At 32.0% G+C, this 24,167-nt stretch overlaps 2 protein-coding genes across 3 annotated transcripts in view; one reads left to right on the top strand and one right to left on the bottom strand.

The window, feature by feature from the left end:
* The window catches only part of LOC108904309 (ATP-dependent helicase brm), a 44,507-nt gene that overhangs the window by 1,409 nt on the left and 18,931 nt on the right, over nucleotides 1-24,167 (top strand). For both annotated transcript variants that reach the window (XM_018706810.2, XM_018706811.2), the window contains exon 2: nucleotides 414-1,180. In XM_018706810.2, coding sequence (XP_018562326.2) covers nucleotides 419-1,180 — 762 coding nt within the window. In that variant the 5' untranslated portion in view covers nucleotides 414-418. The remainder of the gene's footprint in view (nucleotides 1-413; nucleotides 1,181-24,167) is intronic.
* LOC108904311 (inositol monophosphatase 3) lies at nucleotides 3,275-14,130 on the bottom strand. The gene is made up of 6 exons (XM_018706815.1): nucleotides 14,012-14,130; nucleotides 13,810-13,937; nucleotides 10,553-10,812; nucleotides 6,118-6,223; nucleotides 5,916-6,067; nucleotides 3,275-3,616 (listed from the first exon to the last, which is right to left on the bottom strand). The coding sequence occupies exons 1-6, from the start codon at nucleotides 14,072-14,074 to the stop codon at nucleotides 3,486-3,488; spliced, it is 840 nt and encodes a 279-aa protein (XP_018562331.1). The 5' UTR covers nucleotides 14,075-14,130; the 3' UTR covers nucleotides 3,275-3,485.

The following is a 24,167-nucleotide window of genomic DNA, read 5'->3' as shown; positions in this document are numbered from 1 at the left end:
CTAGGTACTACATAAAATTATTTAAGATGAAATTTTTCTTGAATTTATATAGGATGTTTTGGAAAAAGGTACCACAAATTTAGGGACTTATGGATAATTAAAAAATAAGAAAATTTCCTTTGGACCATGAGCCTATTAATCTTTATTTTGTAGAAATATAACATAATGCATTGAAATATTATACAGGTTAGTTTTCAAGGACTAAATGCATTAGTCTTGTTAGTTTTTGACTATCTACTAGAAGTCGTTAACTATGACTTTATTCAGTGATACTTTATGACATATTTTGAGGTTAGAACTTTTGCGGTATTAGTGATATAGTATAACATACAATTTTATTTGGATAAAAAACCTGTTTGTACTAAGGTAATTTGATCTTAATCGGTATATAATATTTTCTAATTTTATTTCAGAAATTATGGCGAGCCCATCTCCGCAGAGCAGCCCTATGCCACCGCCACAAACACCAAGCCCAATGGGCCCGCCCACCCAAAGTCCCGCTCCCTCACACTCCCCTCACAGCCCTTATCAGTCTCCTATGGGACACATGAATGGACCACCCCATTCTATGCCTTCCATGCCCCCCTCCGGTCATCCAGGCATGGGACAAATTCCTCCCACCTCCTTGCCAAGTCCTAGTCATTCTCATTCTATGAACGCTCTGCCCCCTCACATGTCTCCACAGCCCCATCCTGGTATGCCCCCGCATCCTCACGCAGGCATGCCCCCTCACCCGCATCCTCCCCACTCAAATCACCCTCCTCCTCAAGGCCACCCAGGTCACCCCCCACCTCACATGGGTGGGCCTCAACCACATCCAGGAGGCCCGTCTCACCCAGGTGGCCCGCCTCACCCAGGTGGCCCGTCTCACCCAGGTGGCCCGCCTCACCCAGGTGGCCCGTCTCACCCTCCCCAACATCCAGGAGGTCCCCCCATGCCAATGATGAGTGGTGCGCCTCCTCCTCAAAGTCATCCGTCTGGTTCTCATCATATTGGCCCCCATCCGTCATCTCAGGGGCATTCTGGTGGTCAAGTACATTCAAGTGGTCTTCCACAGGGTCATCCTGGCCCACAGGGACATCCGGATATGCCAGGAGGTCCACCACACGGAAGCAATATGCCGCAAGGGCAACCTTATGCTGGACATCCAATGCCTATGGGTCACGCACAACAAAGACAGGTAAATACTGTGATTGTATGCTTTAATCGTTGTCTTTGACAGAAATATTGATTGCGACTGTTAGTAAAGTATTGGAATGAGAATAAATGATGAAATACTGTCCGTGAAATTAGAAAAAAAAATTGGTGGTTTTATGCAGCTGACGTAATAATGACCAATTGTAGTGAACTGTATGTTTGTCAGTTCAATAATAAACGTAAGGCATAGGCGTGCCTGTCACGATCTATTTTGATCCGCTGGAATCGTCCATCTACAAATCCACATAGCGCCACATACCTAGATTTCATTCACGCACTTTATCGCAAAATTTCTATTCATCCTAATAAAAATTATGGAAGCAATTACTGTTTGTTTTGTATGTATTGAAAATATTTTATTTTATAATAGTAACATAATTATAGATTTTATATGTTAGGATCTTGTGTAAGTTTTCTGGCAACGTTTATTACTAATATTAAGACGTCTTAATTATTTGTAAATCATTTAGTGTCTTTAGTTTGCAGTTATTAAAAATACTCCCTTTTCTATCTTTTATAGTATCAGTTTTAAAGTTTCGAAGCATTTTATTATATTTCAATTAATTTTATTTCTGAGAAATATTAATAATTTGACGGGATCATTGGGAGGGCTCAGAAGCCAATCAGTGTTAAGTCACTTTTCAAATTGAGTTACGTATTGAAGGTTTTTTCTTAAAGTTGAAATGTATGAATGTATGAAATGTTATACCTCAATAAAAATTATTATTAGTATCTTTACGGGAATCTTTATTTTATTACAAGTTTTACAAATATCCAATTTTCTCATTTACTATATTCAGTGACTTATACTGATTGGCTTCTGAGCCCTCCATTTATCCAAGGTAATTGTGGTTTAGTAACTTTTACAGATTTTATAGTATCTAGCATGATCGATCATTTTGGGTTTTTTTACCTTTCAAACAATATAAACCGTCATGATTAAAGAAATCTGTTGAAATAACACAAGTTTTCTGCATGAAATGCTCATCAGATATAAAAATGTGATCTATTAGTGAAGTTCAATATGGAGTTATTCTATAGTAGCGTCAGTCCAAGTAATCTCATTATATTTAAATCATTAGAAGACAGACCAATATTCATATCACCCAGAATAACAAAATAAAATCAGACAAAAACAAACATCTTTAAACTGTTAACTGATCAGTGTCATGATTTGTATACCATATGGAATATAGCTAAGTTGTATTGAGACACTTTTTTCTTTGCTGTTGTATAAGTTTTTATTTGATATTGGTTTTAATGTAAAAGCAAATTCCACAACCTCTACTTCTATAGTAGGTATATTCTCTATAAATTATATTCTTCAACAAAGCCATGTCTTAGATAAACCAAATATCCATAGTGTTTTTACATAAAATACTTAATATTTTCAAGATGTGGCCGTAAGACCAAACATCAGAATGAGCAACACAAACTTTATTAATAGACATGTTTGATATTACAAAAGAAAAACAAACACCCAGAATATAGTATATGATAATTACAACAATCAATTCACAATTTAAATGTATAAATATTTCAACTAAACTAATCTTAATTCTATTAACAAGAAAGTATTTATTAATTAACTAACATCAATGAAAATCATTTTGTACAAAATGGGAAATTTAACATTTAAGGACATTTGGAAGCATGTTCTTACAAACATTTTTCTTATTTGTATGGCTAGAATTGCTTTTAATGCACCTACAGAACTTTCATAAATCTTTACAAGCCACGTGACCAGTAATTTTGTTGAGAACAGTAATTTTATTTCTTTCATGTTGGTAATTAAATTTGGGTAAAATAACAAATTATATCAAGGTTACATTAAAACACAACGTTCGTTTTACCGGCTGTGATTGGTTTAATTTTTCACGAGATACTATTCAACCAATCAGCGATCGCTTTATCTCGAGCGTAGACGTAATGATTTGTCATTGGTCATTATAAACAAGTCATTAATATTGGTGACGCCAAGATCTAGGGAATTTTCGTTAGCAGTACCAATCGTGCAATGTTAGGTTGCCTAAGTTCAATGGTTCACGTGGTTTATAAACCTTTATTCTGTTTAGAATTTTCTTACACGTAAATATAAGATGTGTACCAAGTAAGACATCTCTAGTTCAAGCCATCAAAAGATATAATTAACATTGGTTCGCGGTATCACATCGAGAGGGCTATACAGCAATAGGCTTTCTATTTTAGGGACACCCTGTGTATACTAAGTGCATATCAATTTGCAAAGTCTAATGAATATTATTTTCTTAATTTTCTTAATATAGTATTTATTGCTTCGATGCGTTTCTGTCGTTTATTCGCTCCTCGTCTGCTTTGCGTTCGATAACCATAAATTGATCGGACAATGATTTTGTGGCCGTTGCCAGGAAGTTTGGATCCATCAAGTTGAACTCTTTACCTACAATAAATTTAAATTTATTATTTTGTTTAAATTGTGTACGCCATGTCTTATACATATAAGCATGTGTAAAAATACTTATTTCTACTTTGATAACAATAGTTATTATATTATCATTATTGTAGTGACTGACATGAAGGCCATGGATTTTGTGGTTAATGTTACTCAGCAAAAAGAAGGAAAGTTATTTTGTAATTATGATGATTTATATTATAAGATTTAAGAAGGAACAAAACATTAAATTTCATAATGGTCTACAGTGTTATTTTTATCCTATTTCCTTAACCAATGAATAAACACGTCTGGCATTTTTTAATCAATTGAAAAAAAAACAAATCATCAACAAAATCAATGGAAACGTAGATCTTTTTATAAAATTTACTTTTAAGTTGAAATGTAAATAGAAATAGACTCAAAAATAAGGGATTACCATTTCTTTTAAATTCATTTTTAAACAATGGGAGGTTTTTAAATATTAAATAAATTACAACTATTAAAAGAATTTATTTGGCGTCGATTCCTACTGCCTGGTCTACAGCTTTTGTCTATTGTGATATTTCATTACATGATATGGGGCAATTTAAAAAATATCCAACAAAGGGGTGTTTGCACCATGCAAAATTTAATGTGGAAATAGACGATCTGTTTTCACATTCGGACCTCTATTCTCCGTGAGTATTTTGGATAATGTCAAATAACAAAGATAATAAGAATCACCATCTGTTCTCTATAAGTAACTATAAAAAGCACGAAAAAAAGCTTTGCTATTTTATTTTGCATCAGAAAAACATTTACTTGTCTGATTTTGTGATTTTTTATTTTTTTGAAAAAATATAGCTGTTCTCAAATATTGAGATATAGGTCAAACATTTCAGAGGTTATCAGAGGTTAACTATATGTTGCTTTTCTCTTCTTAACAAATTGTGGCAGCTGCTGGTCTTGAAGTCTTGAAGAAAATTTTTCTGCACATTTTCTGGTGTTAATTGTTTCATACTAGGTTTATTTGGAGTTGTTTGCTTTTAACGTCTCAAACCTTTTGGAGAACATTAAAATTATCAAATATACAACATTAATATCATCATAATATTTCACCAGAAGCATTTGCAACTGGATTCCAAATCGTTTTAACAAGCTTCCTTATAGCCTGTTCTCTGTTCCATCTACTGTTTTGATTTTGAAGGCAGGATCCTTTAAAATTAGCACCAATTGAAAAAGGATATATGTTTTTCCAGAACGTGCCTTCTTTCTATACAAAAACACTCGAACTGCTTCCAATATAATGCTTGAACCATCGAAGCTTAAGAAGCGTGATTTTGTAGAATTTCTGTTCCTTTTGGCAACTTTTGTGAGTAAAGTGCAAAGCAGAGAATGCAAACTACACTGACACGCCTTTTTAATAAAAACCGTGTCGTTGAAACTCTATTTTTAAAATCAACTAATCTTTTTTGACTGACTTAAAAGCCAGAAATCTCACCGACATTTTGATTGTGACCCGAAGTATTAACAAAATGCCATAGATTGAAAAAAATTATTATTCCTTTCTCGTTCTTAGCAAAAGGCCTAAAAATGTGTAATAATCGGCAATTTGACATGCTTGTTCTTTAGATGTTATGATAATTATCACATTTCCTTTCCTCTCAATACTTCAAACTTTTCTTCATTGCGGATGATGTAAATAGAAACTGTTCTAGTTTTCGTTCTAGCACATGAAACGAATAGGGAACTAGCTAGGTACGTAAAACATATTAAATTTAACATTGTTTTCCGATTTCTAATTAATTTTAAGCAAAAAAGATCATGTGCTAATAGTTCAATTCCTTCAATAACAATTAACTAGTCGTTGGGAATAATAAAGCACAATAATATAAAAAATAAAGATTAAGGATACAAGGCCTTACTGCAATTACACTTGACTCCATTTTGAAATGAAATGGGAATTTTACCTTCATTGCAACGTTGCAATTAATTCCCGATGAATTATCTTTGGATGATTATGATCATTGATCACCCGTGTACCTAAATCACAATTTAGAGAATCAATCAATATGCGGAGAATATGAGCCCGTCAACCGCTTGTGCACGCTTGCACTCTGTTAACGAACGTAGTTAAATTACTAATTTTAGTATGTAGAAAATGTAGAAATGAACAAGACGTTAAATGAATTGTACCTGATGTGATCGTTTCAGCCAGTACCGCATCAGTTTTGCCGAGAGATTTAGAACGTATAGATATGCACCATCCCCACGATATGTCATGTGTTTACGTTTTTTAAATATTAATACCTAATAATTAACTTACCCCTCGAATCGCATACAAATCCGCCTGCTTCTCTAACTATTAGAACTCCTGCCGCGGCATCCCAGGGGTATAACCCATCACACTGATAGGCGTCTAATCGCCCATCAGCCACGTAGCAGAGTCCCAGAACGGCACATCCTAAAGATCTGAATCTGGGAGAAAAACATAAGTTTTTGTTTTCTAGTTTATTAATTTCTCTTACCCCATTATAACTTTTATTAAATGCTTAAACCTGTACATATACAGGTCGTAATATTTTGGACGCCTTGCCAGTGACATCTCATAGTTGAATATGGTCTGGCCAATTTCTGAAAAAGAAAAAGGTGTTTGATTTAAAAAAAGCAGCAGCAGTTGATTATCTTGCTGTATACTTAGTGTATGTACCGTGCCCAGTTGTACAATATGTCGGTTTATAAAAGACCTAGGAATATGTCTTTTCTAAAAGGCGACCAATTTGTCAAATTTTCGTTGATTTTACTAGTCATTTTGTACGACGAACAGAACGCGGCTCTGAAGAAAAATTAAATTAGAACGGCAAACATATATCTATACAGATGAATAATTTAACAAATTGTCACAGTTAGTTGTTAAAGAAGTAAATAAAATCCAATCATACAAATTAGTAGTGACGGCTCGTCAGGTGACGCAAGTGACGCACCGCTTTACCTAAAATTTCCGTTTGGTTGTGCAATTTAAAATTATTTTTAATTTTATATAAATTTTATGATTTAGGTATAATTCTATATTGAAAATGTATTGTGTTTGTTTGTTTAATACGCAGAAATAAACAGAATAATTGCGCGGTGAATGCCTTTTAAAGATTACTTTCGTTGAGCGCGAATATCAACGGCCAATAGAACGAGTGACGCAGAAATTGAAGCAGCATCGCCCATCGCCTGCCTTTAACGGTTTATACCATACGAGATACGAGTCGCTCAGTGCACGATTATAACGGTTCTTTGTTAATATTTGTCTTGCACAATAATTGTAGAAATGTTTCCTATGTGTGATCCAGTATGTATTTTGTTGGAAACGTCATTTTCCAGATGGAATATTGAGAAGAAAACGGATTTTTTAAATTGCGAGAGACCTGTGCCTTATTCTCTCGATATGGAAAAAAGGGAAGTCAAAAGACAACGTGTACAGGGCGATTCACTATATTTTGACCCCCTTTTAACGTTTTCATTTTAAGAGTTATACAAAAATGGGAAATACAAAAGTTGCACGATTTTGTATGAATTTTTCGAAAATGACATTTGAAAAACAAATGAAGTCCAAACAAAATGGCCGCGGATGTTAACTTTGTTAATTTAAATTGAACACTCTGTATATTTTTACATATTTGGATAGAACGTTCCCTGTCGTGTATAGTCATATAGGATTTGTTGGGTCCATCTCTAACAATAAGCGAGATACTATTAAAAAAAGGAAATGTTTTTTATTAAAAAAATAAGATATCTTGTAATTGTTATACCTCTTTCAGGCACTTCTGCCTTTTTTCCAATTACGTAAGGATTTACAGATTTAGTTGTAATATATTTTGACATGTCGGACATTGATATGGACCAAAATGCGTATAGATATTCTAAATCCCACTAATTAGGCCGTGAGAGGCCTTTTTACTCATGGACAATGTTGTATGGTAGGTCGTGACAGTGACAGGTAATGTCATGATAACATTGTTATTAATTGACAGTTTGTATTATTATTTAATTGAAATAGGTTACAGTACACAGCAGTAGAAAATTGAAATATTATTAGGAATTAAAATAGAATATGGAGAAGATCATTACTCTATTTGAATTCCTAATAATATTTCTACTTCTGTGGTGTAACCACAAGCCGAACTAATATTTCTATTTTTTATAAAATCTAAATGAAAACCCTTCTCACGAACGTCAGTTTTTCGGTAATATTGCAAAAGCAACTAGAAATTTCCAGGTTCATTTAAAGCCGTCGTTTGACCTTGAAAATTTGAAAGTGAGCCAGCGCCAGCGGCGCCTCTTTTTTTCTCTTTAGTCAATCAACGAATATGCTTCACCTATTCTCAATGTCACGAGCCGCCACTGCAAATTAGAGAAACAACAAATCATTCAACACATTCTATAGTCTGGCGGAACTGATATTGGACGTGTCATTGAATGGCTGAAGAGCCGGAATATCAAAGAGGTGATGATTTTAAACATTTGACAATCTGATCCCGCACTGTTTTTACAAAATGATTATCCAAAGAGTAAAATGACGTAGATTAATGAAGATTTAACAATCTGGCCGCATTTTATAAAATGTTAGGCATTTAGTAAACTTACGAAAGTACTTACAACATATGTAACGTTTAATAAATACAAAAATCAAATTTTAATAATATGTACATAGTACATACACCCTGTATTTAAATAAAGGAGCACAGCAACAGCAAACGGATAATCGGATAAACGGATAAGTTGTTTCATTTGCGAGAACAGGATGTCCATGTTGAAATCAAACATATTTTTGTATCTGCGATGTCAATAAACAAATTATATTCAAATTTATACATACTAGTCCAGTCAATGACCATTTTCCCGTATATTTTTGCCAAACAACACCGATTTTCATAAAAATTACCCTCTACTTCAAAGTTGACCTTGTACCGGGGGTTGCGTTTACCCTGGGGGTGGATGCCACCCCTTCTCGGAGATAAAAAATGTTTCATTGAAAATAACTTCGGAAATGGATATATTGACTAATTCTAAGCTATTTTTGTTCTATAAAGTTTTTTCTGAAAGTCAGTACTTTTCTACTTATTCGCGAGTGAGTGTAAATTTTTTAACCAAAAAAAAAACACTATTTCAGACGGTTTTTCGCGAATAACTCAAAAAGTAAGTATTTTATCAAAAAAATATTTTTTTATAAAAATGTAGCTTATAAAAAAACAAAAAGAATGGTGTATTTATGGTGTCTGTAGACTCAATACAAGCGGAGTAATAGCTTGTTGAAGGTTGGTTCTTATACGTCAAACGTCAAAATTGAAAGTTTGAACGTGAAATAACCAAAAACCAATGAATTTTTCTGGGATTACTCATTGAACCATTTTTAAAGTGCTTGAAAAAACCTTTATTTTTATTTTTTATAAAAGTCCCTAGCATCAAACCTAAGCGAGTTATGACGAAAATAAAGTTGGTCCGTATTGTTTTATATGTTATTTCAGGGTTCGTAGCGGCCGGGAAAACCGGGAAAAGTCAGGGAATTCGTTATTCTTCATAAAAAACAGGGAATAGTCAGGGAATTTTAAAAATATTCATGAAAGTCAGGGAATTTGATGTTTGCAACTGGAAATTTTGTGAAAGCCGGCCCTGGGTTCTTGAAAGAAAAAACTATTTGTGGTTTTGAAACCTTTATAAGAGGTTCTTAGGGTATAAAAAAGATTATGGAGTCCAGTCGAGAAAAAATTTAATGCATAAACACCAATTAGTATGTAAAAATGAACTACAAGTGACCTGGATTTTATTTTTATAAGTCAGGGAAAACCTGGAAAAGTCAGGGAATTCTTCATTACTTTTGAACTATGAACCCTGTATTTGCAATAAAAAAAAATTTTGTTATAAAAATAAAAAAATTAAAATTCATGTAAAAATAAAATTCTTATTTTCGATATTTTTGATTGCAAATTTTAATCAGTAGGTTTTTTTTAAGGTTTGATAAAATAAATGTATTACATTTTAAATAATAAAGATTGTATTATATTTTGAACTAAAAAAATTTTTTTTTGCAAGGGTGGTTTTTATAAATGTTGAAACTTATAAATAACAAAAAATTAAAACAGTAAAGAAATCTTAATTTCATCACTAACAGATTAAATTATTCCAAGTTGCTGAATAATATTTTTCAACATTATTTTTTAGATTACTGTCATAGATGAGGGGATTGACAATTTTCATTTCATCATAATTACTTATTTAAAGATGATTTCAACCTATTACACGCTTGAATCTACAATTCTATAATTATTTTCAAATAGGGGTACTTTTCACCCCTAAAAAATAAAAAGCAGCCCCCAGCACTGGTCAACTTTGAAGTAGAGGGTAAGTAGAACCTAAACCCAAATTTTGGTTTGGGAGAATTATACAGTAACGCCGTGTTTTACCTTCAATGACTGGACTATACATCAGTGTGTAGCTTCAACGACGTCTTGTCATATTCAAATTACTTTTTAGTATATTTTTTTATTTTAAAATTGTATCTAAAAGGGGGAGAAAGAGAAAAGTTCTTTTGTTATAAAATTTAATAAAATTTGAATTACTCAATTTAGACGCAGTGTATGAGACATTATTTCAAATGATTTGCAACAAAACTCTAAGTTTTCTTAAACAAAGAGTATTTTGTTTTAGCAAATTGATTATGTAACTAAACAAAACCAATTGGATGTAATTTTCGACAGGGGTATAGATTTTTGTTTTAAGGAATCTAGTTATGATAATAGCACAGTCATTTACCTAATGCCAGATTCCAAGATATGATAAAAATATATATATTTTTTATTTCAACATACCACTTTGTAACTCACAAACGAAGCAACTTTGAACGAACGTATATTTGGCAGAATTTGTGTTTTTCATTAAAAAAACTGTATAACTGAACGGAGTTATTCCACTCACCAGTCTGGCCACTAGTGGATATTTTTTTGCCATTCAGAAAAGCCCCTTGTCCTTTAATGGCCGTATACAATTCGTCTAAGAATGGATTGTAGACTATTCCCAACATTTGTACTTTTTTAATGACTAAACCTATGGAGACACAGGTGATCTTCAATCCCCTTACAAAATTCGCTGTTCCGTCTATGGGGTCTATGATCCAAGTGGGGTCATCTGTCAGTTTTTTTATACCGTTCACCTCGGATTCTTCCTCGCCAATAAACCTGTTAAAAATTCACACGATACATTTTGTATTTTAACCAACTCTGTAAGATTAAAATTGTTTTCTTGCGCATATTATTTTATACAGTAGCTATGCACAATATAATTATTCTATGGGTCAGATTAGACTTATTTATTTTGACATTACTCTTTGTTCGTCACTTATTTTAAATGGTTCATAATAATAACATAGTTGAGGATTGAGGTAGTTTAGAATAACGTGGAATTCCCATTAAATAAGCAAATCAATGGTAGGTAATCTGTAAACATTATTCAAATGGATGAAACTTCCCATACATTTGGGTAAATACCCACAGAGCATAAAATAAAAAATGTAATTTAGTTCTATCTTAGTGAATCATAAACAGTAGTGAATGAATATTATGATCTCAATAATTGTATCAAATTCAATTATTACTAATATCTTAACCTTGAAATGTGAATGTCAAGGCTTGCACTAATGTATTAAGAATATATTACTTATGCGTATAATGTAAAGGAAAATAGAAAAATATAAGCTATTTTACAGATTGATTTTTTTACATTGATTCTGGTAGCATCTAAAGTAACATTGGAAAGCGTAAGTAGATCTAAAAGGACCTTCCATCAACAAGCGTGAAATTATGAATTTCTTGAAGGATAAGCATATATTAAGTTTTTTAATTAACTTGTCGCAAGAACGTAATTTGGCGGAAGTTGTTAGTAGATTAATTAGTGTCACTTTTCGTTAAACTGTAATAATACGCCTTTTAGTGGAATCATAACAACCTTCTTATTAAAATTAATTAATTAAATTATTACGTTATACGACCGTCTTAGTAATTTTTGGAGAATTAGACATGCATAAATATTAGGAAGGATGGATTATTACCATTTTAATGGCATATGCTAATTGTTTTCCATCAAATTCTAGGTTTTTTGGAAGGCACACGCATTAAGAGATCAAAAAACTTTAACATTGATTTTTTTACAAAGCTATTGTTACTTAAATATAATGTATAATCCGGTGATCATTATTCAAATTGAACACATAGTAAACAACCGGTTTTAAAATCTTTCTGGCTATTATACAATTACAAAAAATTTGCGATTTATTCAACGTAAATGTTGATATACACATTTTGACAATCATTGTAGATAAGTCCGGGAGTAAAAGTAAAAGTTGTTTATTTTTATTAATAGAAATTATTGATCTATGTGTATATAATATAAGTCATGCATAGTATGATGGACAAAAAAATTTAGCGATCCAAAGGCTTAAGGGAGTTTAAAATGCGAAAAAAGGACTGTACACATATGTGAGAAACTTTTTGTTGTCCACAATCAGATTCATATTGAATCAAAATAAGCTGAAGTCTGATACGTAACATAATAATACGTAAAGTCGATCTAATATCTCTTATACCAATCTAATATCTCTTATACCAATACTAATGAAATTTAGTTTCTAAAGCAGAGAGAGTTTTTCCTCAAATTTTTATGCCATACGTATTTCACATTCAAAGGACTTGTTAATTGGCTACCTACATAAACAAATTTAAGTTTCTTTCATACCTCTTTCACCATTTTGACACATGCATTGAATTTTATTCATAAAATAAGTTTAGTTAGGTTTGTCATATAGTTTTAAATATAAATTATGTAGAAAATCTTAAAATACCAGAATAGCATTTTTTCTTCTTACATTGTTTACATTTAGTTAGTAGGTGCAGTAAGGTGACCTTTCGGTGTTAAGTATTTAGACGTAGGTAAGTCAGCAAATAATATACAAGGGATGGTCAATTTTCATCAATGTGACAAATCGCATTTACCCATTTCTTTGGCTCTCATACCTAAGTACAATAAGTACATTCCCTTCAGTTAGAGCAGATACGGGCCGATTTTGCTTTATCAGAGAAAATAATGTGTAAAAATTCTAATAAATCACATTCGACCCACCCTCGTAAATGTGTTATTTTGCTCTTCATTTCGAGGTAGAAGAAAACTTTGGTGAAACCGGTTTATCCAATGGTTTTATATCTTATTTTGTTTGTATATAAAAAGCTCGAGGAATTTAAAATACGTGTGAATGGAAGCGATGTTGGTTTAGCCCCTAATGAGTTTATTTCTGTGACCTTCAGAATTACCATGCGTGTCTGTTAAAGTTAATGATGAGGTGAATTAGAGATTACTGGTTTTTGGTTCGGATTCTTTTATTAGAAACATAATAATTCATTGTGTTAATTTATAAGTTCCGCGAATACGAATAATTTTTTTGGAGGTTATATAAGTAGAAATTAAGTTCATTCAAGTTTCAAAGCGTTATAAAAAATTAATCTATTCCTATTATTCTGAGTTTTCCTTCAAATGCAGATTTAGTGTGATTTTTAGAGGTAAATCTATTCCGGGAAATTCTAAATTATACGCGACAGTTTCTAGTTTATCTTCTGGTTTTCCTTGAAAATTTTTGTGTGTAACGATAATTTTTATCAATCACGTTTTATCCTAAATGTTTAGTTTGTTTGAGTTTAACAGTTATTTAAAAATTGCCAGGTCTAACAAATCGAGTTTATCTTATTGGTAATGTAAATTTTCGTAGTTATATTTAAAATGTTGAAGTCATGATAACAATGATTGTTATAAACTCTTTGTTATTAAAACGTTCATAAAAATTATTAGATGAAATTAACTTTGTGGCTTTTAGAAATGAAAACTAGTATTATCTTTAGAATATTGATCTTCATAACTACCAAAAAAATATTAGATAGTTTTCTAGTTTGTGCCTACTTGTATTCACCTTCATACATATTTAAAAACATATTAAAAATAAAAATATGTACTGCATATGATATACCTATACACAATTTTTCCATTCACAATAATTTGTTTATTGTTTATGCTAGTATTTTGTTAAATCTTATTCGAACAGTTGTGTTTTTTTTTGTTTACGTTGTAGAGACAGTGTATGCTTACAGTTTAAGTGGTTAAATATCCACTATGGTAAGATTAACTTTTCTTACTTGTGTTGTGGCCATTTTTCCTTGATCCTGTTAATGAGAATTTCCTCGATTTTCCTATCGTATATCGTCACCAGATCGTACACGAATCCCTTCGTTTCCACTTCATAATTTTCGGCCGTCAGTAGCTCCTGAAGATGATTAAAACAAAACCGAAATCTGGATTAGTAAAATCCTTGATATTTTCAATATCAAACTAACTCACTTTACCCGACTCTTTCACCAGCGGCAGGACATAGTCAAAGTACTCCTGAATTTGATCACACATCTTGATTAGCTGACTGAGCAGTAAAAGTTTTCATGAAGTCGGGCGTCATTAATATGCGGTGGAGGAGGCCTTGAGTGGTAGGATCGGTGCTTTATTTTACTTTCAACGTAATTTCCTTGTACAGGGTGTGCGTGTTATGTGGATCACTGTTCATTCAATCGTCCATTAAGGAGGGCGTTTTTATGCTTAATTTTTACTGAATCTATAGCATTCTTTTGACGAGGATTTTAGGAAATCTAAGCAAGTTAGAAACAATATCTCTTCACTGTACCAGTTACACAAGTTTTCTCCAGGGTATAATTGACAGTTTACAAGTTGACAATACAGGACGAGGAAAAAAAAGCGTATTTTTACTTCTTATGTTTATCATTACATATCTTAAACTTCATTAATGAAAATAACTCTATCTACTTCATAATTAATCTAACCTAACTGCTGGATCTTGTAACCGCTTATGAATTCGTAGACACTTGAAGAACTGTCGCCGTCGATGGAATGTTAAGGGCTTGTTTTTGTTTATGTTACAGAAATATTAGAGTACCAAATTATTATCTCTTCAGGGTTAAGTTTTAGCCTGTGTGTGAAAGACCATCATTATCTAACTTTTGTTAACACTTCCTTATATGGTCATGTTTGGTAAAAAGTAAACTGATAGGGTAGGGGAATGCACTGGGTAACGCCCCTGTGAACGGAACAAAACTGAAAGCCCGGGAAGCAACTGGATCATTTAATTGATGAAAACAACCATAGCCGTGTGGCTTTTATTATTATTATTATTGTTTTGATAGAAAAGTAGTGAACAGGTTGCTAGTTCCTATTTTATAACTTGTATAACAGCTCCCGTATTTGTAATAAATAGTGTCACGTCACCCGTGTATTATTTCGATTGAGACAACGGAGTAAACTAATCCCATGTCCACCAAGTGTCTCCGACATACATTTTATTAATAGTAGCAACTAATTCCTTTTTTGTTCAGAAAATCATACCGATTAACATTTTATCTTAAACTAAATTATATTGCGCAGTGTTTAGGACTGACCAAAATCTGTAATTTGTTCTTTCTTTTTATATATTGGTTGGTCTAAGATCAATGATTCCAAAAGTGGTCTATATCGACCTCTAGGGGTCGACTCTTGACTGCAAACGGTCCATGTCAGCTAAAACAAAAATTGGGCGTGCATGAGATGCAAATGGAGGTCCATGAGAATGGATCCCATTTTAGCACGTCGTGCTATTCGCTTTGTGATCTCAACACTTGTATCTTGCAAAAACTTGCACTGTTTCAGCTGTCAAAAAACACATTTGAAGTTGATGAATTTGTAACATTTCAATGTCAGAAAGGCAGGTGTCTATCCGAAACAAAAAAAAATTGGCACGGTCTAAGAGATAAAAAAGTTTGGGGACCTCTGTTGTAGAGGAACAGGATAGCAATCAATCTAGTCTTTCAAATTACTACAAAACGAAAGATTTAGTACAAAAATCAGGTCCAAATTATGTGGCTGCCTTTTTTCGTTGATGGGATTCCAGCTTAATCAACGTTTTTTTTTTTTTTTTGAATAAAAGATAGTTTAAAGCACATTTTTCCAATTTTCATGGCTGGTCCAAAGGATTTTTTATCATTCTTTCCGCTAACTTCCTCAAATTGAATTCAGATTGTATGCTTCGCAGTCACATTATTAAAGTCAGCGATTTAAAAAGACACCTTGTAACATTCTATATTGTTTAACATTTAGCACGGAGGAATGTTCCTTGCTCTTTGGGGTAAGCAAACTTTAATTCACTATTTGTTCAATTAATAACACAGGCATTGTTTCGTATTTATTCAACCAAATCTCCAAATCTTGTCAGGTATCTTGATTTAGACTATAGATCTAATTTCCAAGGTTTTCAAAAGCTAAGTGTAAATCTTTTGTGACGAAAACTGCAGTTTTTGGCTCAAGGATGTCTGAAATCAAAAGTAAATTCAAGGCATTGTATTTTTTCCTGTAGAGATTAGAATATATTACTTAAAATAATTGAAACTGTTTTTTTAGACTGTTAACTAAACTAGAATAACATTCTGACGTTGTTTGGAGATTCACACTAATTTATAAATACAGACACAACAAAGGATTTACCTATTTGAATACGAAGACGACGTAGTATTAAAAACATAATGAACTTTTTTTACAGCATCGTGTATTAAATATACTTTTGCTATTTAAATATCTGTAGAAAAAACTAATTATCCAAGCAGCATACTAACGTTTTTCACGTCATTTTTTGATATTTGGTCAAGCACGTCAGCTTACGAAAAAATATCGTAAATATGAATTTACATTACGTAAATATGACGTCATTTTAATTTAATTTATAAAAAAATTTGGTTTAAACATTCATTTTAAAACATTTTAAGCTTGAGGAAAGTATATTTTTTAATTTACTTATATATTATAATGATCACTGACAAATTGTGGTAGCTCAATGGTAAATTAGTAATAAAGTAGGCAAGAAATACAAATTTTCATTTTCAGTCTTAAGATTGTATTGTGAATATCAGATTCCGTTTTATTTTACTATACAGATGTGTAGACTTATATGAAGTTATAAGTACGATCGTATTCGATGCAAAGTAATAAATCATTGCCTGTCAAGGGAATCAGTGCAACACATTTTATAGGGGGTTTTGGAAATTGAATAATTTCTTTATGCATTATGGATTAACAGTTATATATTTATGAAGGACAAAATGAAAAACAAAGGCATCTCCTTCGCACATTGGGCGGCAGGACAACAATACATTTATTACTCCCTTCATTATCCCTCATATGACTTGTGTCTTGTGTTTTTTGCGGCGGCGCGCGTGCCGGCCTGGCGTGGTCAGTTTCGTTTCGGTTGTATTGGTGCTGCGTGTTTCTCGCTCGCGATATTTGTGAGGTTATAACTGTTATAAGTGCAATTATATTTCTTTCGGGCTATATGTGTGTTTCGCGCTATTATTTGAGAATTTGTGAGTGAAATCATATTTCTTGTGCTCCGTAACAAAAGTGTTTTTAGTGTTTTATTTGTGTGCTGTGTGTGTGTTTCGGGCTGTTGTTTGTGAATCGTGAATGCTATTATATTTTCTGTGCTAGTGAAGTGAAGTTTTTTGTATTATTATTGCTCTGTTGTCGTTATATGGATAAATGGAGGCGGTGCCTGGATGTTCGCGAGCCGGATGTACTGCTGTGGGTACAAAAAAATCTATATTAAGTTACAGAGAAAAAACGATAATATTAAATGTCTATAACCCTTTAGAAAAGGATCATCCCATGAAACTGAAGACTGGTTTGGTGGAAATGTGTTCTAGATATACTGGAGTAAGCGAATTATCTGTTTTCAAAATTTTAAGAGAGAAGAAAATTGAAGGAGACGTTAAGAAACCTAAAAAAGGGGGTGCAAAGAAGAAATTAATATTAAATGAAGATGAGAAAAATGCAGTTTGGCGTACAGTACATAAATCATAGAATTTATATTTTGTTTATAATTTGTTAACATTTCTTGTTTGATAGAAAAATAACTTATTTTGTTGAGATTGGTAGAGAATTGTTGTTAGTGTTTTCATTTGATAGAATCATATCATAGGATTTATATTTTGTTTTCATTCTGTAAATATTTATAGTATATCTGTTATACAAGGTTTTTGCTTTGAAACTTCGTTCTCCTTATAAAAAAAAGAATCGTAATGGGGTGCGATGAAGAGATCAGTTCACGTCTGGAACCCTGTTCCTACAAAAATCCCTTTATTCTCATAAACTATTTGTTTTAAATGTAATTTATTATAAATCCAATTCGTTATTTAAATTCCACATATGTACTACATTTCACCTCTGTACGCGCCACTGTTTATTGTTCCCTGCTCTACGATCAAGCTCGCCAGGTTAGTATTTGACGTATAACCGACCACTTCGTACACTCGATGCACCTGGCCGACTACAGCTAGTACCAGAACACAGTGCGTATGCGGCGGTATTTCAGATTTTACATTCAATTTCATTTTAAATTTGAAACGGTTCATCTTACGCCTCCTAAAAATAATGACACGATTTTCCTTTGATAAAAGACCGACAATTTTTTGCTCTACTTTGCATCGTATACGATCGTACTATAGTTTGTTTTTAATTTATCATTTTACTGTGAATTGTTATCACATATTATCGTTAAAAAGACGATTGCCATATTTACAACATGTTAAAACTTCACAAATTATTATATAAAAAAATACCTATAAGAAAATATTTATATACGAATTTTTAATTATAAAGATTTTTTTATTGATTGAAGGCCTCGACAAAAACATCTTCATTTAAATAAAAAAATAAAAAATTCACCATTTAATTAATTTTGGCCAATTTCGTTTCTTTTTTAAATAATTTTTCATTGTCGGTATCTCAGAAACGTCATACCTGTCTTTTTTTTCAGAGGATACAGATAAAAAGAAACTACCTTGTATTACAGTGACTTCTATACGAGCCACTGTACCTTGTATCAAACTAATAAGATTACTGTTTTTATGGAATAATCAAAGTAGGCCGATTTATCCACAATTGAAATCCTGTCATAACGTCTAAACAACTTTCTTTAACAATATTTTTTCGTGTTCTTAAAAAAGCAGTTACTTTTACATAATTTTCAGATATTTTGCACATGTAAACTTAAAATTATAAATAGTTTTATTTTAAAAACAATAATTTTTTCTAACGTTTTCTCTAAAATGAAAACCATTTTCCGTTCTGGTCCACAAGAACAGTGGAGACACAGTATAATATGGTCACAAATGCTAGTATCATATTCATAACACATTTTATGGAAAACTTGACAATATTTAGCATTTTACAGCGAAGGCAAAAGGCTTTTCAAAAAATAGCAATGAAAGACCATAGCAGTCTGGGATAAAACTCCTTTTGTCCCTATTTTAAATTATTAGTAGTACACATTGTATTTTTTCCTCATGATTTTTACATAACAATTAGATTAATTTGATTTTCACTGAAAACATGGTTTTTAATCTTTAGAAATAAAGAAATCAAACATCATAAAACTCAAATTATCTTACTTATCATAACTTTAGGGGCTACCATATGCAATTGCCCTAATAAAGCTGAAGAAGATGTTATGAAAGTTTGACTTAAGCACGTACCTCAGTATGTATTAAAGAAGAAATAAATTTCAATTTTAAATTTCAACAATATTTTTTGGACGTATATTGAGTAAGAAATAAATTTCAGTTTTAAATTTCAACTATACTTTTTTGGAGAAATATGATCAACAGCCAACAACAGCTAGGTTGGTAATAAACAAATCTTCATAAAAGTAACTAGAATCCATGCAATTTTGTTGCACGGAATAGAGCATGTTCTAATTCATGCAATTCAGTTGCCGGAACAGTATTGCATAATCTGATAAGAAAAATTTCATTGATTCTACCGCGGCAACCAAATCCCTGCAACAAAATTGCATACAGGCTTAAAACATTTGAAATCTGGTATATATTTGGAATTATGTGTGGTTTGCAATATAGTCTGTTATCTTGTGACACGGCGTATTTCCTAATATCGAAATGAAAATTAGTTTTTACCATTAGTTCATAGTTTTACCATTTTAAACCGTATTAGTAATTGATAACTTATTTTAGTCTTTTTCTACTGGAAATTGTGTCTAGATTTAGGTATAATAACACTGGAATTATTTCTGGAAGAATTCAATAATTTACCGCTGTTGTTCGATGGATTTGATTTTCAAATTGTTAGTCAATTCATAACTTTATGCATGATGCTCCGGTAAGAACCTATATTAAATGTGTTAAGTCTTGTTCATCTTGTGACAGACGCACGGAACCATCAGGTGAATATGCCAATGGTCGAGTTAAGGTTCAAAGGTTAAGAGGAATATGGGATCAGTATTTTCTATTGCTATGGACTACATATATTCAATTTGTTTAAGTGTAGTCAGAAAAATTCTTAATATCTGGGTTGATGTGTCATTACAAGTTAGACTGAATAATCGAAAAGTTGAACAAATCTTGGATTGTTTAATATACGAGGTTTGATCAAAAAGTAATGGGAATTTTCAAATTGCGCGTGTTGTATTTAGTCTATCTACTTTGAAGGGGGTGGGATAAAGTTTGAAGATTATATAAATACTTTTTGAGAAAATTTACAATTTCCGTTATTTTTTTTATTAAACCTCGTATCACTTGCAATTAGACGTTATATTCCAGGTAAATAGAAAACAACGTCGGTTATCGGAATAACCAAGATGGAAAGCAATGGAACATTTCTACTGTATTTGGACTCTATTCTTAACGATAATGTATCTCTTATTGTCGTTTTTGAGCATGTTATATTATTGCATTGCGTAACATTAATCCTTTTATCTAAGAGCCACATTAAAAAATTTGGTTGTCATTTAGCAAATGAAAACTACTGACAATATTTGTAAGTCGTTGTGAAAAGATTTATGGCAAGGAATATTTTCTTCATCATACGTTATGTCATTTAAATATTCGGTAATTCAGTCAGATACAGTATTTTTTTAAACATTATTCAGATCTAACTCCAGATGGATATAATTGTTTCCAGTTCAAAAAAAAATATCTACAAACGTAACATTTATTCATACTCTAGTACTAGTGAATCAAATTGTATGATGAGAGATAATCATTTTTTAAAATACATAATATTGCTAATTCTGAAAATAAGACGTCTATACATTTGAAGGTATTTTGCTGTATCTGAGTTATTTTATATGTATCTCCCAAATTCAAAACATTTTAATATATTTGTTACAAAAAATTTATCACAGGAATTTTGTAAATCTTTATGTTCTACTTCCACCAACATTTTTATACCCTTCTGAACACATAATTTAAAATTAATCCTCGAATTTTTTATATTCAATAAGTTAAAATGTGTATTGGGCAGTGTTGTTATATTGCATTTAAGTATCCATAAAGAATTAAAATATGTACTCATGTGTATATTGAACTGAATACAGAAGCTTGAGATTAAAAGTTAATGAATTGTCCTTGTAGACCAGTACAATTTACTTTTGTATACAAAACAATACAATATAAAAAAATTATTGTTTCTATTATTGCTTTATTATTTCCGTTTGTATATAGTGTAACTCATTAAGAATCAGGATAACTATCTAATTTTTTTTTGAGATACGCGATTCAAATAATCTTTTTATATAGTGGCCTTCAAGATGTACAGTGCCGGCCCTTTGAAAGTGGTTGACTCTTATAAGCAAATTGTCTATAATTGGCCTTTGTGAAGCTGACTTGAAAATGTGAGGTTTAAATCGGCGGTCATTATGTCAAATTTAATGTGTGTCTATCATACTAGCTCTAGTGAGCAAAACAAATCCAAATTAGGTAGCAAATTATTTATTTTTCCAATACTGAAATATATTATACATTCTAACAGCCATTCATTCGCCGTCAACGAGATCTAAAAATGAACAGTTTTCGTCGTCAAAAAAAGGCGATTCGTAAAGTTAGTATTTTGTCCAAGCACCATTTTTGTCTATAACACTGCAATCTACATGGCATTGATAAAATTAATGTTCTTGTTATAATCCTCAGTGATGTTATCCCATGCGTTTTCAATTGCCTCCCAAAGTTCTTCGACGTTAACTGGACGGAAGTTTCTGTCGTAATTTTTTTCACTATATATCCCCAGGGCTTTGAGGGCCAAGGTAAAACATCGATGTTGTTATCAATGAACCATTCTGACGCAACTCTTGAGGTGTGAATTGCACAATTATCCTGCTTGAAAGTGAAACTCTGAGGATACAGCATGGTCACTACAAATATCAGGACTTTGGCAGCTTATCCAAGCCCAATCGTTAATGGAAGAATCTATCGCTGCGCTGTGTAGGTTTCACCTAAGACTCCGAATACCTTATAATCTCTGGTGGGTAGACACGGACAGAAGCATCGAAGCAAGACTGAAAACTTTTTTCGTCCGAAAATATAATATTCTCCCAGAAGTTGTCTGGGCTTCCTACAAATTGTCTTGCAAACTCTAACCTCTGTTCTTTATACTGGGGAGTCAAAGCAACTGTATTTGCGGCCACATAATTCTTCAGCTCCGAATCTTTCGCCCGCTTCCTTGCAGTTCGCACTGATCCAGGAAAATTCGTCTCAAAGGAAGCCGCTACTGCCATGTCAAAAGGATTTATTCTTAGGTGGTGCTTACTTTTCGACGTCCACCGTGAACATAACGTACGTGACCCCCCGCAATCCATTTTTCTTCGAGTTTAAATATGCTGTTCTTGCATACATGCAGATCATCCGCAATGACCAATCATTCTGAAGTAAAGTTATAACTCTCACTTTATCTAGTTCCGTTAAACGCGGCATCTTGAATTACCAAGCAAATTACTAATGACACTGACATATAAAAACTTGTCATAATAAGTAGACTAGGAATAGTCTATGAAGTAGACCACATCACATTAGAAAAATAAATCGTCCACTTTCAAAGGGCCGGCAGTGTACCTACTTGTTGAACTAATCCAGTTGATAATGCGTGGCCTTCTGCGATTGATTTTGAAGACGATTTTTCTAATTTGCGTAACTGTCATCATCTTCAGGCATTTCCGATACTTTCTAGATTTTTAAAATGAAAGAAAAACCTTTAAAAATAAAATTTAAAACTAGAGCTGTGGTAAAAAATGATACGTAGTTTTGGTAAAACAAATCTTAAAAGTAGTTTTCTAAAATATCACTTCCAAAAAAATTACAGCGGGCGATAGATTACAAACTATCGAAACTGGTTCAACGAGTAGGTACATTTACATAGAACACTACTATGTATAAAAAAAGGTAGTTCGAATCGTGTATCTCTAAAATATTTTTGATAGTTCTCACTCTATTGGCGACGTAACTATCCCGCTAAAAAACGACTTAATTATTATATCATAATGCTACGTTTTTATGCTGTACCATAATACTTCTTTTTCAACGTCATTATGACGTGAGTGGCTGACCAATAAATGACATCACTTGACGTGACTTCTGCCTGGATTGTTATTATGAATTTTAAAAGTTCGTTTTGTCCATAAGGATTTTCCTCATTAGAAATTAAATATTTTGGTAGCAATAGGTAACAGTTCTATTAGGTACCTATTGTTATTAAAAAACAATTTTAGTTAAAAGAATTGGTGTGTTTTAATTTGTTTTTATAATTGATTGATTCTAAGAAGGTATGGTTGTGAAGGTAATATCACGCAACAGAATCTAAGTTTTACATAAGATTTTTCGTTTAATCACCACACATCCACATCTATATGAGATTCCTACTACACTGAAAAGGAAATTTTATTATTTTTTTACCTCCTATGCCAAAATTAGTCCAAGGAGTTAATTTTATCTAGTTTTTTCTTTTCAGTATGGCAGTATTGGCAGTTAAATAAAAAAGTTAAAAAATGCCACAATTAGACAATTACAGACTATTGTACAATTTTTTAACATTCTTGCGCAATATTATTACACATATGTCTGATACATCGAATTGTGAACACTTTTTGAGTTCTTGCCAAGACATTCTTGATCTGCAACAAAGTGTAGCCTTGTGAATTTGAACTTCCTATAGATATACAAAGAACAGTTATTATAATCTGTATGGAATAACATTCTTTTTACCTAAATGTACTTTTCAGAATGATGCAATGTTGGAAATCCTTTGCATCAGGTGTTATCAGTTGCAAAGAAAATGTTTTTTTTTTTATTTAATGAATATATTTTAGACATATTTTGGTGACAATATAAAGCATTTACTATTTAAAAAATAAATGTGTGAAGGTCACTGAAATATAATATTATTATTAAAAAGGGTGGGAGGAAATGTATATTGTTTTATACCGTAAATGTATAATTTTTGTTACCTAATTTGCTTTATTTCTAAATCAAAATCATAACTATGTAATAAAATTATGTGCCACTGCTAGTGTTACCTTGATTATTACCATACATCTAATTAAATATAAATAAAACGTAATTATAAAATTATTAAATTAAAAACAACTACGTGTTTATTTTTATAACATAAATACATGATTATTATC

Source organism: Anoplophora glabripennis, unplaced genomic scaffold, assembly GCF_000390285.2.
Source record: "Anoplophora glabripennis isolate ALB-LARVAE unplaced genomic scaffold, Agla_2.0 scaffold101, whole genome shotgun sequence".
Classification (NCBI taxonomy): Eukaryota; Metazoa; Arthropoda; class Insecta; order Coleoptera; family Cerambycidae; genus Anoplophora; species Anoplophora glabripennis.
The sequence above is the reverse complement of the archived record's forward strand: the minus strand, read 5'-3'. Positions and strand labels throughout refer to the sequence as shown.

Bases quoted from the DNA above. Each gene is read 5' to 3' on its own strand.
- LOC108904311 (XM_018706815.1), bottom strand. From the start codon at position 14,074: ATGTGTGATCAAATTCAGGAGTACTTTGACTATGTCCTGCCGCTGGTG. The intron at 13,938-14,011 runs GTGAGTTAGTTT...AATCATCTTCAG, and splicing joins TGGTGAAAGAGTCGGGTAAA to GAGCTACTGACGGCCGAAAA. The intron at 10,813-13,809 runs GTAAGAAAAGTT...AATTTTTAACAG, and splicing joins GAAAAATGGCCACAACACAA to GTTTATTGGCGAGGAAGAAT.